At 36.4% G+C, this 16357-nt stretch overlaps 1 protein-coding gene and 1 long non-coding RNA gene across 4 annotated transcripts in view; one reads left to right on the forward strand and one right to left on the reverse strand.

Annotated features, from left to right (window-relative positions):
• COL15A1 (collagen type XV alpha 1 chain) overlaps positions 1-16357 on the forward strand; it is a 109785-nt gene that overhangs the window by 21005 nt on the left and 72423 nt on the right. For all 3 annotated transcript variants that reach the window (XM_068674657.1, XM_068674655.1, XM_068674656.1), the window contains exons 3-5: positions 12580-13127; positions 14830-14904; positions 15414-15509. In XM_068674657.1, the coding sequence (XP_068530758.1) occupies positions 12580-13127; positions 14830-14904; positions 15414-15509 (719 nt within the window). The remainder of the gene's footprint in view (positions 1-12579; positions 13128-14829; positions 14905-15413; positions 15510-16357) is intronic.
• LOC137851708 (uncharacterized) lies at positions 2889-5171 on the reverse strand. Its single transcript, XR_011093379.1, has 3 exons — positions 5123-5171; positions 3552-3682; positions 2889-3323 (listed from the first exon to the last, which is right to left on the reverse strand). It is a non-coding gene; the product is annotated as an uncharacterized lncRNA (long non-coding RNA).

Genomic DNA, 16357 nt, shown 5'->3' on the forward strand with positions numbered 1-16357 from the left:
CAACAACAAGTAAAAATTGATGGGTTGAGATAGAGAGAGTTTAATAGGATAGAAACAGGAAGGGAAAATAACAATAATGACAATAATAATTATATAAATATATATAAAACAAATGTTTCACAATGCATTTGCTCCTCCTCTGACTTACTCCTCTGACTGATGCCCAGCCAGTCCCTGAGCAGCTGTCCCCCTCTGGCCAATCCTCCCAGTTTTTATTGTCACACATGATGTCTTATGGTATGAAATATCTCTTTGGCCATTTTGAGCCAGCTTTCTTGTCTCTGTCCCCTCTCAGATTCTTGTGTACCCCCAGCCTCCTCACTGACAGGGCAGCACAAGAAGCTGAAAAGTCTCTAGCTTAATGTAAGCACTGCTCTGTAACAAATAGAACATGAGTGTGTTACCAACATTATCTCTCTCCTAAATCCAAAACATGGCACATACCAGCCACTACGAAGCCACTATCCCAGCCACAACCAGGATGCTCATATTTCAGATACATAAATGAAGTAGCTATTTTAAGGGATTGTTTTTATATAATATTATATTTTAATCACATAATCCTTTATTATGTACTAACTCCAGCGGTGTTAAAAAACAATTTGTTGTCCAGTGCATATGTGCATATTTATTTATGATAAATAAGCACAGAATTCTGACTGCTCTGGGTTCTAAATATGGTTTGCAAAATCTGTGCATAAAAATATGAGAGTTATTAAAATGTGAATCTAAAATAGTTTCACTCTTTATGGCCTCTCATAACCTTTAGCACGCTGGGGATAAATGAAGTGGAGCTGTGCAAAAAATATATATATTAAAACATGGCACTGGTAGTTGTTTTTTTTTTTTACAGGCCTGCACTTAGAAAAACGTCTTTCACAAACTGTGAATCCACACCACTGTAATTCAAACAGTAACTCCATTGATAAGTTTATGGAATGAAAGAAATTCCTATGGAATGTAGGAAGCTAGAAAAAGAAAGGTAGCCACTAGATCAGTGTATATAAAGAAAACAGTCTAGCAGTGTGCACTTGGAAAAAAAATAATTTATTTTGTAGCTATATTTTAGAAATGAAGCTGTCTGAGGTATTTAGCATTTAGATGATATATTTAGTAGATGATATCTTGCTGGGCTTCATTTGGAGAGTAACAACATATTTTGTCAGGAGTGAATATGATTCCAAAACTAAGCAATACATTTTCATTCGTTCCATTAACTTTTAAAATGAAAATTTAGAAAGAAATTTTAACAGTACTCATCAAGAGCACAACTGTCTTTATGATGAAAACATAAAGAGATGAAATCAGAAGTGGAGAAGAATCATGTTTAGGCATTCTAAACCTGCTTCCTTTCTCACCTTGGGATCCTCTTGGAAATTATGTAGAAATATGACAGAAGTATTCAAATATAGTTTCAATTTAGCTTTCCCTAGCTCTAAATTGACAAAAGCTAAAGTGACACATTCTGTTTCTTTTCTGTAATAGAGAATGTTTAGTTCATTAAAGAGAGTGAGTTCTAGAAATATTCCTGCTATATGAATATGTAAATGATGGGGAATGATGGGGTAGTCTGTATCGTGTATAAGTCTTCTGTGGACTTGGATAGATATGACAGCTTTCAACAGAAAAGAAATTGAAAGAAAGGGTTGAAAGTCTTTCAGTAAAGTTGATTAATTTCAGAATTCAGGACACAATCCTCATATCAGGATGAAGGACTTATAATTCCACTAAAAAGTTGGGCTATGTAAACTAATGATAAACTTTTTATATTAAACAGCTTTCAACGTAATATCAAAATACGGTTTGGAAATAAATATACATATGTGGCATTTTTCTTAACTTGTCCCTATGCAGAAAACACTGGCATTGTTTATAGAATTTAATCCATCTAGCAGATTCAAAAAAGGGAAAAACACTGCTCTGCAACAGCAGCTGAGAGAGTGAGGAGTGAGAAACAGCCTTGCAGACACTAAAGTCAGTGAAGGAAGTGCCCCAGGTGCTATAGCCACCCTGCAGCCTGTGGAGAGGACTGTGGCGGAGCAGGCTGTGGAGCAGCCCACAGTGTACCATGGTAGAGCAGATCTCCATGCTGCAGTCCGTGGAAGAGTCCCTGGTGGAGCACGTGGATGTGGCCTGCAGGAGGCTGTGGCCCACGGAGAGCCCCCGCAGGAGCAGGCCCCGGGCTGGAGCTGCAGCCCATGGAGATGAGCAAGGGTGTGGGGGAAGCTGCCGCCCACCGGTGGGGGACCCGTGCTGGAGCAGTTTGCTCCTGGGGGGTGGATGGACCCCATGGTATGGAGCCGTGTCAAAGCAGTGCTTGAAGAGCTGCTGCCTGTGGGAAGGCCACACAGGATCAGTTTGGGAAGGATGGCATGCTGTGGGAGGGACCCCACACTGGAGCAGGGGAAGAGTGTGACTGTGAAGGAATGGTGGAGATGAAGCGTTAGGGACTGAATGCAGCACGTATTCCCCATTCCCCTGTGCTGCTCAGGGGGAGGAGGTAGAAGAGAGTGGATGAGGGAAAGGTGTTCTTATTCTGTTTTTAGTTCTCCCCACTCTAGTCTGTTAGGATGTTACATTAATCTACCTACACTGAGACTGTTTTGCTTGTGATGTGTTGAGTGATTTCCCTGTCCTTACCTCAACCCTTGAGCCCTTTTCATCATATTTTCTCCCCTTTTCCCTTTGAGGTGAGGAAGTAAGAGAGCAGATGTAGTTCATCTGCTCAGCTGAGTAAAACCACCACAGTTATATAGAAAAACAAAGCTGGATCAAATAGTAGAAGTTCTGCTATTAGCAACCACTTCAGCTGCTTCAAAACTAGACTAAGCATTGAAGCATAGAAGCATAGAAGCATAGAAGCATAGAAGCAGCTCTTGTCCAGGAAGAAAAGGGAAAAGGGGGAAGGGGAGAGGGAAGAAAGGAAAGGAAGAAAATTATCACATATTGTATTAATGTTTACAGAGATTCCATGGTGGTTGCATAATTTGAATGAATTCTACATACCTGGGCATTTTGGATCGTGTAGTCTCAGAAAAAAAAAATAATATTGTAGTCACAACTGGGTAAGTTCAATTAAAAAACAAAGTATACACATATATATTTATTTCAACAGCACTAGTTGAGAACAAAATACAGGGTTATAGGCTTTTGGTGCATCACCCTGCTCTCATAGTTAACTACTTAAGCTCTCTAGCAGTTAGCACAGCATGTATTATCCAGTCCTTGTTTTTTTGACTCAGACTCCTTAGTGGCATATTTTGTGGAAAAGAAAATGGCCAAGTTGGAAGCCAATCAGTGGTTCTCTTCACTGTGAAAGACATCTTGAAATGAAGGGATATGAAAAAATAGAAAAAAGAAAGAGTTTAGAACCTATTCATTGATACTTAATATATATGAGATTATTTTTAATATATATTGATATGTGGCCTATTTGGATCCCTTTTAATCTAAAATTGTTGATTTTACAACTCCTCTGTTGTACAGTTGTACTGTTAAAATCATTTCTGGATGGAGGTAAAGGGTGGAGGAACTGTAAAGGTAGACTTGACCATCTGTTGTAATCCTGTCTCTTGGTCCTGTGTGTCAGGTCCTTGAAGTTTGGTTGAGAATATTGCATCTAATACGTAGAAATATACCAGGCTTCAAATGACCCAAACTCTTCTTATTCCAGTCACATTTCCTGGGCAAATATATAATATACATAACACTGCTTCATTAGAAGATTGTTATTGACAGCTGCCTTGAACAATATTACTAAGTACCTATTACTTCTACTAATTAGTAGCAGCTACTATTAACTACTAAAAGTTATAAAGCAACATGGGAGGATAAAATTAGTGGCAGCTGATTTTTCTGGTGAATGCTGTTTGTTTTTTCTGCAGGTCAGAATGTGTATCTTTCTGCTGGTTCCCTTTGAGAAGGCACAGACCACTTGCCTTGGACACAACTCTAGATATATATGCACTGTGTTTTAAAAATCTGTCTTTATTCTGTACTTAACAGAATACTCCAGTTCACTTCAGGTCACTGTAGATGTCCGCCTTCCAGAAATGAGGGCGTAGCCAGATACATTAACATCTATGTGACTCAGGTTTTATGTGGTCATGTAACAAAACCACAAAATTCCAGTTATTGAAAGAGACATACTGTCAGATCCAAGATAAATGTCTTGTCCTGTTGAGTCCGAAGTTCTGCAGTTACATTCTATAAGCCAAACTCATTTTGTGATTATTTTCCTTACTTTAAAATAACATTAAAAACCCTACACAGAACACCACAGGCTGTATCAACTAGTTCCTTAGTGTTGTTCCAAATCAAGCAATGCAATTGCCAAGTAGACCACTGGGAATTAAACAGGCCCACAAAGAAGTTAATTTTTATGAACAAGTGACATTCTTAGAGAGGGTATAAGGGAATTGATACTTTTTATGTCCGTGTTATTTGTTTCAAAGGCTATACCTTCTACTTTTAGCTACAATGATTAGTAGAATTGTAATTTATATATTTATGAAAAATACTTAGCATTTAAGCAACAGAGCGATGAAATAACTGATGAAAACAAATTTGGCTTAATCATTAACCGTATTTGCAAACTACATTTGCAAAGTCTCAGTTTGGGTATTGGGGATAGCTACTATAATGTATAAAATTATCACAGCAGTACCAAAAGCAGCAGAACTACCATAATTCACCGCATCTGAAAATGTTACCTTACTTTGTTTTTCAAAAAACTACAGAGATTTTGAGACTCAAGAAAACAATTTAAAACCAATCTTTCATCCTCAATTTTCAGAACTATTTCAGGTTTAACTTATCACAAGACAGTGCTGTTATTACTTGAATATTCTTTGTTACTGCTGCCTTTTGTGTACAGAGTAGTTCACTGAGGGCCATCATAAGTCTTACTTGGCTTTCAGGGAATGAACCTGAACATAGAATCATAGAATCATTAAGGTTGGAAAAGATCTCCAAGATCATCTGGTCCAACCAACCCCATACCATCAATATTACCCACTAAACCATGTCCCAAAGTACCATATACATGTACAACATGTCCTTGGCATTACTCCCCAAGGTTTATCTCTATTGAGCCCCATTTCATCCCATTCCCACTTCATACCTAGTTTAAAGCCCAATGAGCCCTGCTGGCTCCTGGTCTAGGATCTGTTTCCCCATTTGAGAGAGGTGGGACCCATCTGTAGCTATTAGGCCTTCATACCACACACCTGTGGTTATCACCAATGAAACTGGTAATACCAGAAATCACTATTGTCTTACAATAAGACTGATGGTTCAGAGAGAAAAAAGAGTAAAGCCTGCAATCAAAGCCAAACCAATTATTTATTTTTCTTTTTATTATGTTTTACTTCTTTTTTATTTCATAAATATTCAGTTGAAATAAGAATTAAGAAAAATGCAATAAATTCTGAAGATGTTACTTTTTCTTCATGTTGGCACAAAGACAAAAGCCTTGAGAAAGTAACTTATGAAATTCAATCCAGAAGGGCAAAAATGTTAAGTTTTGTGAACTATTTTTCTAGAAGAAGGAAGCAAGCATAACATTATATGGATTTATAAATATTGGAAACAGAGACAAATCAAGTATGTCCTTCAAGTTTGGTTTGGCGTGCCGTTGAGAAAACTCTGAAACACAACTGTATGTCAAGCATACAGAGTTCAGAATAACTACTGTATGCTACTTTTACCTTTCTGTCTTTTTCAGCTCTTGGATCAAACAATATTTGCGTGAACTAAAAATATAACATTCACCAAATATGAGATTTCTGCTATTCAATATGTGTTCTTGAAGAAATTAAGTTATTTTTGGCCATACATGTACAAAACATAACATATTCTTTGTGTTGTTTTTTTGTTGTTGTTGTTTTGTGGTTTGTTTGTTTTTGGTTTTTTTTTTTTTTTTTTTTTTTCATTTTGTTTTGGTCATACAACTTCAAATCTTGAATAAAATATAAGAGACAAGTTGGCTTTTCTAGATGTGACCTAATGATTATTCCATGTTGTGCACAAGCCATGCAGATCTGCTCTAGAGTGGCAATACATTGCAGAGACAAAAGTATTAGTTCAGTAATCAACAATAGTAGAACTGTTAAAGTAAATGTTAGCAAGCTGGGAAAAGTATCATCTACTATTTCATTTTCAGTCAATTACCATAATTATTAACTACCTTATAAACTTCTCTAAGCAATTTAGTTAACAGGCAGTGATCAAAAATGTCATAGATTTATAACTCTAGCTTTGGTAGCCATAAAATCTCATTTATGTACTATGGTCTGATTAAAATAATGAACTGCAGTAATGAAGTATTTGATTTGTATGGCATTTATAATTGGCATTTATAAATAAATAATATGTCTCATATTATAAATATATGTCATAATAATGATATTATTATATATATATCATAAATATGGCATTTATGACTGTTCCTGTCATATTTCCTTGGAAATAATGCAAAGGAGATGTAGCTGTGAATCAGAGAGAAAAGGGAAGGGAAGGGAAGGGAAGGGAAGGGAAGGGAAGGGAAGGGAAGGGAAGGGAAGGGAAGGGAAGGGAAGGGAAGGGAAGGGAAGGGAAGGGAAGGGAAGGGAAGGGAAGGGAAGGGAAGGGAAGGGAAGGGAAGGGAAGGGAAGGGAAGGGAAGGGAAGGGAAGGGAAGGGAAGGGAAGGGAAGGGAAGGGAAGGGAAGGGAAGGGAAGGGAAAAGAAAAATGTTTTGGATCACTCAAACTGCTGTTTGAGACTGCATATTTGGTCATTTGATGAGGGCAGATAAGGAATGCATGGAGCCAGAAGCAAGGATACATGCCTGCATGTAGCTATATTACGAAGAAAGGTTTCTGTCCTTCAGCTGCATAGAAAAATACATCTCATAATATGGTCTTTTCCTGCATGGAACCTTTTTGGATCACAAGGCACACATTAGCCATTTAGTTATAGGGCTTTTTTCCTGTTCCCAGCATAATATTTTTTTTTCTTCTTGTGTTAAGTAAATGAACAAAAATGGAATAAGTATGTATTTAACAGATTATATATTGATTAGTCACAGATAAAAAGCATCATAAATATCTACTTTTTGTGTTTTAAGGAACTGAACTGGTATGGATCAGCACAAAACAATACTTCACTGGCAAAGCAGCATTTAAGCTGTCCTTGATAAAGTCCACAGGAAAAAAATCTGAAGGCTTTAGCGTCCCATGGTATTTTTTCAGTGAAAAGTGTGGGGAGAAGATCAGAAATTATGATAAACTCTGTTTGTAGAACTTCCCATGAATGTATTGGCCTCTTCAGAGTTATCTGACAGAGCTAGCATTGAGGCCGGTACAGGTCTACACGTGAAGATTTATTCTAAACTTGTAGTTTTTCTGGTTGCAAATAAAGTCCCCCAGACATTAATAATGTAATGTATGAGCCTGTGAAAATCTGAAACCAACTGAATGTAAAGGCACTACACTATTTTTCCTCCTCTCTATGACTGCAAAGTCTGAAATACCTGTATCCAACATCCCATTAATATGTTTTATGCTAAGTTCAAATAGACTTCTTTTTTATTTCATTTTTTCTTCTAAAGAAAATTCTTGAGCTCTCATTAATGAAGATAACAATCATCCCAGTATCTGTTTTGTAAAATATTTCTTATACTTGTTTATGAAGTCACATAGCTAAAATCAGAGTCACTTAGTCCACATCCCATTGAATAGGATTATGTGCAAGGTCAGCAGTGTCGTTTGTAAGTAGCAAAACCAGTTAATCCACTAAATTTAAGAAAGAACGGACTGTATTTGCATTCAAGAGAAGAGCTGTAGGCATGTACTACAGTGATGCATTGAGTTCGAACTGTTTTCACAAGGAAATGAAGCATATGTAATTGTAGCATGTGTCTGTGCAATGATTTCTGAGACTTCTTTGAGTCTGAGCTTGTATACATCAAAAACTGACAATGATACTGAGGCCTGATGGCCATTTAGCTCAAAGTCTTAAGGAACAGAAACAGAGTAAGTGTGCAAAACCCTATTCATGTCCGCACTGAGAGGGACTGTTTGGAGAAGCAGTAAATTTGCATAAGATGCTTAAAGCCCTGAAAAAGCTTCAGTGAGTGCTTACCTTTTCACAACAGAATCCAATGACAAGACAAAAAGCTAGTCAAAACGTGGCTTCAGCAACACTACTGCTCACAGCAGTTTCTTATTTAGGTGGCTACTGAATTTTTCCTTCCACTGGAGTGAAAATAAAAGAGGTCAGATTGTTTTCCACACCCAGCAGGTTATAGAAGATTCCCCTCCTACAGAGCTGACAGACTCCTGCACAGAGATGTTTTTCTCTTTAGTTTAGTCTAAAGTGTCAGGAGAAGTTTTAACTAAATTAACAAAACTAGATGACATTGTAAGGAAGATAAAAATATTTTTCCTTCAGTAATTGTGATCTGTTGTTAAGGGAGCATTACAGAAAGAAATCTGTCCTGACATGAAAAGTGGCCCTTGACCTGCCCATTTATTTCCTTTCCAGCCTTCTTGGTCTTCTAAGTAGCAACGTGAAACCTATGACAGGTGAAGCTGGTCAACATTTAGAGAACTGATATAATAGAGAAATATACAATATATAAATAGAGAAAAATACAAATGGATGAGGAGGTGCAAGCTTTTTGACAGAAGTGTATCTCAAACAACTTTTAGTAGGTTTGGTCCTACTGCTCCCTGACTAAATTTGCCACAGCAGTAGAGTGCACTGCTGCAAACTGTACTTGAGTGTACAGTTTCTGACTGTGAAAGCTGTGGCCATAGGGCTACCACTAGCAGCAGGCTGCAGGATCATTTCTTCTAACAAGTCAGTTTAAAACATGTTCTTTCAGTTAGGACTTCAGGCAGGATTTTAACCCAGAATTTTTTATAACAAAAATTACATTTTTAAGATACTTTGTTTAACCCACTCAATGCATACCCTGGAGAAATATGAAAGTGTACCCATAATAAAAGTATATGTGATTTACACCAGGAAATAAATGTAGTGTAAGGTAGCTCTTGGGAAATGAAATTCCTGGGAAAAGGAAGATGGAAGAAATAAGATTACACTGACTGAATTTTTGTTGTTGTTGCTCTACATTTTTAAGTGTACTTAAGTTATGAAATGATTTAGCTGTAAGAAATATTAATGTCCAAAATAAAACATAATTTTAGATTTTACTGTTCCCATACCTTCTACCTCACAATTATTTTTCCACTTTTTCCCAGTCCTTTTTAATATCTAATATATTAAGTACTTAATCCCATGGTGTAAAGAATATATGAGAAGTACAAAGAATAAATGATGAGAGGATGACTACATAGAAGAATAAAAATCAGTAATAAATACCAGGCACATAACTGAAGAACATTTATGGAAGAGATGCTCCTAGATTACAGGAAATAATAAAATAAAGCTCCCTACTTAGGATTTGAAAAGGCTTTAGTAACAAAGCATTGCTTTCTGTTGCTTAACATGAAGGAATGGATAGTTTAGTCATCTGAGAGAGGAATACAGTCCACCAGGTCTCAAAGTAAAATCTAACTGTTGATGATGCATAAAAAAATACTGTTTTCATTACGTGACTGGGTCCATAGCCCTTGATTTAAATAACAATAACAATAATAACAAAATGTTGTGCAATATTTTTATTTTTCTGTTATGATGTTCTGATCTACCCTGACCTGGGATTAAGCAGATTTTCCATTCTCAGATTACTGGAAGATTGCAGAAAAGTTTCACCTAAACCTGAGATGATTTACTATGCATGTATCAGCCTCCATCACACAGAGATTGTATCACAATGTAGAAAATACAAATATGTCAGCTATTTGTTTCTCTTACCTCCCATTCAGAGACTGCCTGCAGGCAGTTTTTCCATACATTTGGGGTAATATTTGCCCTTGAGTGTTGGCTTTGACTGAGCTGAGAGGTGTAGTGTGGTAGGCATGAGAATGGAAGTACCATTTCTGAGTGAAGTTTTATAATTTTCATACAGTGCTCATATGGTCCTGCTCACACCATGGATCCAAGGACAGAATTTTGTAGTGCAATAGGGAGCTAGCAAAGAAGAGCAGGAACAATAGGAGATTCTAAGTAAGTGTTCTCTGTCCTGGCTTCCCATTAAATCCCTTTATATGGGTTGAGAATTTAGATCCAGGCCAGTGTGCCAGACTACGTTCAGTATCTTTAAATAGGTGTCTGTTTTTCCTCATTTGTGCAGAGAGTCTCTGCTGACACATACAACTAAGTCTACAAAAGCGTCAGATGTCTCTCCCTATACCTTAAAAGAGAATTGTCCTCATTATCTTAGAAAAATATTACATTTTGGTAATGAAGGCATTGGTTATGGCCTTGCAATGATTTGCTCCCTTAAAATTCAGGAGATAAAAATAGAAAGAGAAAATGAGAAAAGCAATGTCATTTTTAGCCATGAAAATACACAGCAGACTTAGTTAATTATATTTTGTCTGATTTCCAAGGTTACTGCGAAACAAAAACAACAGGGTAATAATTCACATCCATTTTGAACATAATGGAAATTAAGTATAAACTAGCTTTGATGTTGTGAAAAAGTACATACAGCAGACACTGGCATTGGTTATTCATAAGTAAAGCTCTCCTTTCCTAAACTAAAGCTCTAATCTGATTTATGAAGTGCTGTATCGCTGCCTAGTGGTGAAATATAAAATTTCTGCTCCTTTGCAATAATTAAAGAGTGTACCTCAAGCTGGCAATGGTAACAGCATATCAGTTTATGTAATTTACATATTTAGATCACACACAATTTTCATTCCATAAAATCAGTGACCAAGCTTGCCACAGATGCATACTTTTGGACAGCTGCAATATTCAATGCACATTCTGTAATCCTTTTACAGTTTAGTTTTGTCCAGTTACCTTTAAGATGGTGGATGTCCCAGAATGCCAGCTCATATTTTCTCTCTCATACACACATCCTATATTTGAAAAAGGCTGGATAAAATGGCAACTTTGCATTGTTCTGAGTGCAGAGACAGTAGAAAACCAGTTTCGGTGCTGAATTTCTATGTTTCTAAAGAAATTGTCAAGTTACTCAAACCTGGACTTTTCTCCCTCTTTTTTTTTTTTTTTTTTTTTTTTTTTCCGAATGTGAGCCTTTGGAATTGTATGTTTTAAACCAGGGATAAGATAGAATTCTGTCTGTGTAAGGCCTAACAGCCCTGCTTTTTGAACTCTGCTTCTGATATACTGAAATTGAGGGTGAAAGGACACAGAAAAACAGCCTCCTTATCTGTAATCCTGTTGTCATTGACTCTGTTGTAGGTTTCCTAAACCCTGTATGCTAATATACTTTAACCACCTTAGAAGTTGGGTTCTGTGAAAATGCAGTGTATTAGCATTAGTTGGAAACAGGGACCATGTTTTATACAAGCTCTATTATACAAAAAGAAATACAAATATTCTTCTCCAGGTGTCAGAATGTTTCAGGTTTACAATTACTAGTCTTAGTATAGATCTAGACTCTAGTCCAAACAGCTTTTAATAGCAACCTTTAAGTTGGTATTAAAGGTGAGGCAAGGCAAGGCAAGGCAAGGCAAGGTAAGGCAAGACAAGAAAGAAAAAGGAAGGAAGGAAGGAAGGAAGGAAGGAAGGAAGGAAGGAAGGAAGGAAGGAAGGAAGGAAGGAAGGAAGGAAGGAAGGAAGGAAGGAAGGAAGGAAGGAAGGAAGGAAGGAAGGAAGGAAGGAAGGAAGGAAGGAAGGAAGGAAGGAAGGAAGGAAGGAAGGAAGGAAGGAAGGAAGGAAGGATACCTTTGCAAGGTTTTAGTTAGAATTGTGTGTAGGTAATTCGCTCTTGTCATTACTACTACATTGCCAGGAATTTTCTTTCTGGGCATGTTGACAGAGATTTTTTACTCTTTTTAATTTTTTATTTATTTATTTTTACACATTTACTTCTGTGTGCTTGCTGGAGCAGAAATTCGTTTCAAAACTGAATTTTGACTGATGATGGGTTTTGACTTTTCTTATATACACAGTGAAACTAAGGAAATAAATTTGAGAAAAAGGACATAAAAACTGAGGTCTGTTTTACAAGCAGAGCTAATTGCAAGGACTGACGTAAACTCACTGCAACTTTTAGCCTGGTTTTGTGTAACTGTATTGTGTTGTTTATAGAAAATTCTTGCTTTTTTGATTGAGAGGATAACATCTCAGCTAATTTGCAAAAACGGAGGTTGTTTATTCTTCACGGAAGCAAGCACTTGCAGAAGTTTTCTTTCCAGTTTATAGCCAGCAAAAGTGATATGTCTTTTGTAGGAAGTAGTTTTTTGTCAGAAGCACATGAGCATTTTGCATATGAGTAACCTCTAATAGTCAAAGGACAAAGGTGCATACACATAACTAAGGCTAAGTGTGTTTCAGAACTAGCTGAACTGGGGCCTAAAGTAGTAGCAGTATGTTATTGGTATTTTAAAACAGCATTTCAGGTTTTAAGGTTTTTATTAAATGTTTTGAATTAAATGGGCTGTGCACTTCAAGAATAATAACGTTTGTTTGTTTGTTTCTCTCATGCTTTATAGAACGAGGCTCAAAAGGAAGTCTTGATCTCACAGAGTTAATAGGAGTTCCACTCCCTCCTTCTGTCTACTTTGTCACCGGCTACGGAGGGTTTCCGGCATACAGCTTTGGTATAGATGCCAACATTGGTCGATTGACAAGTGCTATAATACCACTGTCTTTCTATAGAGACTTTGCTATCGTAGTTACAGTGAAACCAAACAGCGATCGTGGAGGAGTGCTATTTGCAATAACAGATGCCTTCCAGAAAACAATTTACTTGGGAATGAGAATTTCACCAGTCGATGACAGCACCCAACGAATAATTATGTACTACACAGAGCCTGGTTCCCGTATCTCCCAAGAGGCTGCTTCATTTAAAGTGCCAGTGATGACTAACAAGTGGAATAGGTTTACAGTGACTGTTCAGGGAAATTATATTGCTTTGTTCATGGACTGTGAAGAATATCAGAGAGTTCCATTTCAGAGGTCAGCTGAAGCCTTGGTATTTGATTCTGACTCTGGGATATTTGTTGGTAATGCAGGAGCCACGGGACTGGATAAATTCACAGTGAGTACAATGTGATACACATCTCAGTATTGTGTACATGTACACTTCAACCAAGAGGTTCTATTTACAATGGTTATATCATGGTTACAATGTATAGAGCTTATTTTTTCTATACCCAGCTAATGCAGATATATAAACTCTGACTTAAAATGCTCATAGAATGTCAGAAATTTATAAATGATCCAGATATTGAGCTCAATGCTAAGTTTTTGTACCAGGAATTTCACAGTAAATGTATAATTTACATTTATATGGCCTTTTTTTCTGGAAGTCAGATTTCAGAGTATCCATTTGTTTAATTTATGAGAATAATACCTTAGTACATTTCTGCATTTTAAATTCTTTTTATCTTGGTATGTTCATTCCACACTAAACATCAAGAAGAGAGTGATCTTATCAAAGTATAGCTGGAAAATAAAGCTGTTTCTACAATTTATATATTACTTGAAGCTTATCAGGTGCTCTAGAAAAATGGAAAGGACCCAACACACTACCACAAGACCAGTATGCAAGAGATTAACTCATTACCAAACTAAAATGGAAACGTCACACCTTTCCTATCTTGTACTTCTCCAGTACTTCAAAACTTGTACAGTAGTTTGTAAGAGTAATATCTCTTCCCATAAATTAGCAGAGTAGCAGCACAAAACTGAATAGATCCTTTGCTTCAGAAAAACAGGAAGTTCTTTCCAAAGTTCAACTGTATTGGCAGATTGTGAGCTCCAACAGGTAAACAGCAAGGATAATATGCTTGTATCATTTATCTGACTAGACTAAGCATTTAGAAATTACAGGGATGTATTGAACAGCAGCGAATAAGTGGCAGAAAAGGATATGCAGGAAATCTGCCTGCTGGTGTTACCTTTCTGTAGACTGTTGGATTGACTGGGCTATTGAGGCTGCCTGATTAGCAAGTAGGAACGAGAAACATTCAAGAAAATCAGATGACTTTGGTAGCCCACCTGGAAAATATATGTGTGATGATTAGTTTCCAAGATTCCCACCAATAATTCTGTAAATATGGAGAAAGGAGTGCATAGCAGATTACGCTTTAAGGCATCTTCCACTGAAACAGACTGTTCTGTATACTCTGTATACATAAATTTCAGCCATTCAGCTGATTGCTTCAGTACTATAATTTGTGATGTGTTCTGTAGGTCACATGTACGCTCTTTTGTTTTTATACTTCATGCATCATATGTCACAATGAGTTAGGGGCAGAACAAATAAATTTTTGATAAACCCTCAAGCAAGAACTCTTTGTCCCAAATAGAAAAATTCACACAAATTAAGCAAATGACTCTATGCAATTTGCTGTTTTGCTCTGACTCTCAAGAATTCATGTGTCCAAGGCTCTGTTTACCAGACACAAAAGGACATAACTATAATCAGATTTTATGGAAAGAAAAGGAAATTCTATGACTGGTGCTTCTAAATAGAAGTACAAAACAAACATAAACCAAATAATGGAAAAACAGAACATCAAAACATTAAAATTTATTCACATTTTAAAAATGAATTTGTTATCATAATATTTCAGGCCTTAGATAATTTCGCAATCAAATCATATCAAAGTTTTTTTTCTGTTATTATTATTGTTATTGTTATTATTGTTGTTTTTATTATTATTATTATTATTGTTATTATTCACCTTCCTACATTAAATATTACTTCCTTGTACTGTTTTTATTCTTTCATGTAGGGTTCAATTCAACATCTGACTATCAGATCTGACCCAAGAGCTACTGAAGACCATTGTGAAGATGATGATCCTTATGTGAGTATTCTTACAAACACTTCATCTATCCTCAGTGCTCATATAACAGATTTCAAGGTCGGTTGCCACAAGCTTTTTTTTTTATATATATATAAAAAAAAGTAAATTTATAATATTATTAAATTTTAAATAATATTATAAAATAAATTTAAAATTAAAACTATTTATTTATTTATTTATTTATTTTTTATGAAACTAAATACAGTATTTCTTCATGGCAACATACTGCCATTTTAAAAGCTCTTTGTGTAAGAATCTCTTATTTTGTTTTTCTCTTCTTTCTATAACATGCTTAAGAAAATGAACTGTTTTACAATTTTCTAAAGGGTCATATTCATGAAATACCCTAAGTATTGCAAAATAAGCTAACATCATAATGAGAATGAGGCTTCACCAATTTGGAAAAATAATGATCAGTCTTTTCTACTTTGAAGTAGCTGATTCCTTGGAGAACATACTTTTTTCCTCTTACTTTTATGAACATGTTATTATGATTGGGTTTTGCACAGGCCTCGGGGGACATGAGTGGCAATGGCAGCATTCAAGAACATGAAAACATTCCTGAGACACAAGAAACCCTTTCACCTTCTCATCTTCCCATAAGGGTAAATTTATTTGATTTACACACCCTACATTTCTGGTTTAATATTATTTTTTCAGATAGCAAGTCCTAGATTCTATTACTACTTTTTAAAATTTCATTTATTTTTCTCTGCTTTAGTTTAAACTTCTCTGAGAACTTGTTTTACAACTTAATCGTGTGTTGACCTGGCTTCCTGCTTCTGATACGTTTGAAAAAAAAGATTATTTTTTATGCATTTTGCAAATAACTCAAACTTTTTCACCTGTCTTATGCTTCTCAGACACTCACAGAACAGCTAAGGCTGAAAGAGACCTATGAAGATTATTCTGTCCAAATCTCTTCTTAAAATAGTCAATGACAGCAAGTTGATTGGTACCAGTAGAAAAAAAATGTTCTGATGTAGAAATGGAATTTCTTGCATTTCAGTTTGTTTCCGTTGCCTCTTGCCCTTCCACTGGCTACTGACTGATAAGGGTCTGTCTCTACTCCCTTCTATCAGGATTTTATATGTATTGATATGACCACTCTGAGCCTTCTCTTCTTGAGGCTAAACGGTTCTCACTCTCTTATCTTCCCTTCATAAGTCAAATGCTCTAGTTCCCTAATGATCTTCATGGCCCTTTCCTGGACTTGATCTAATCTGTCCATATACTTGGGATACAAGATCCACACACAGTTTTCAGGATGGGGTGTTACCAGTGCTGAATAGAGAAGAATCACCTCCCTTGACCTGCTGACATCACTGATCCTACTGCAGCCCAGGATGCTGCTGGCCTTCTTTGCCAGAAGGACACATTGCTGGCTGTGCTTCCAACTGCCCACCAGGATCCTAGATTCTAGCATGATAAGCAATACCAAAAGCTTTTCTGA

The sequence above is a fragment of the Anas acuta genome, chromosome 2, assembly GCF_963932015.1.
Source record: "Anas acuta chromosome 2, bAnaAcu1.1, whole genome shotgun sequence".
In the NCBI taxonomy this organism is placed as follows: Eukaryota; Metazoa; Chordata; class Aves; order Anseriformes; family Anatidae; genus Anas; species Anas acuta.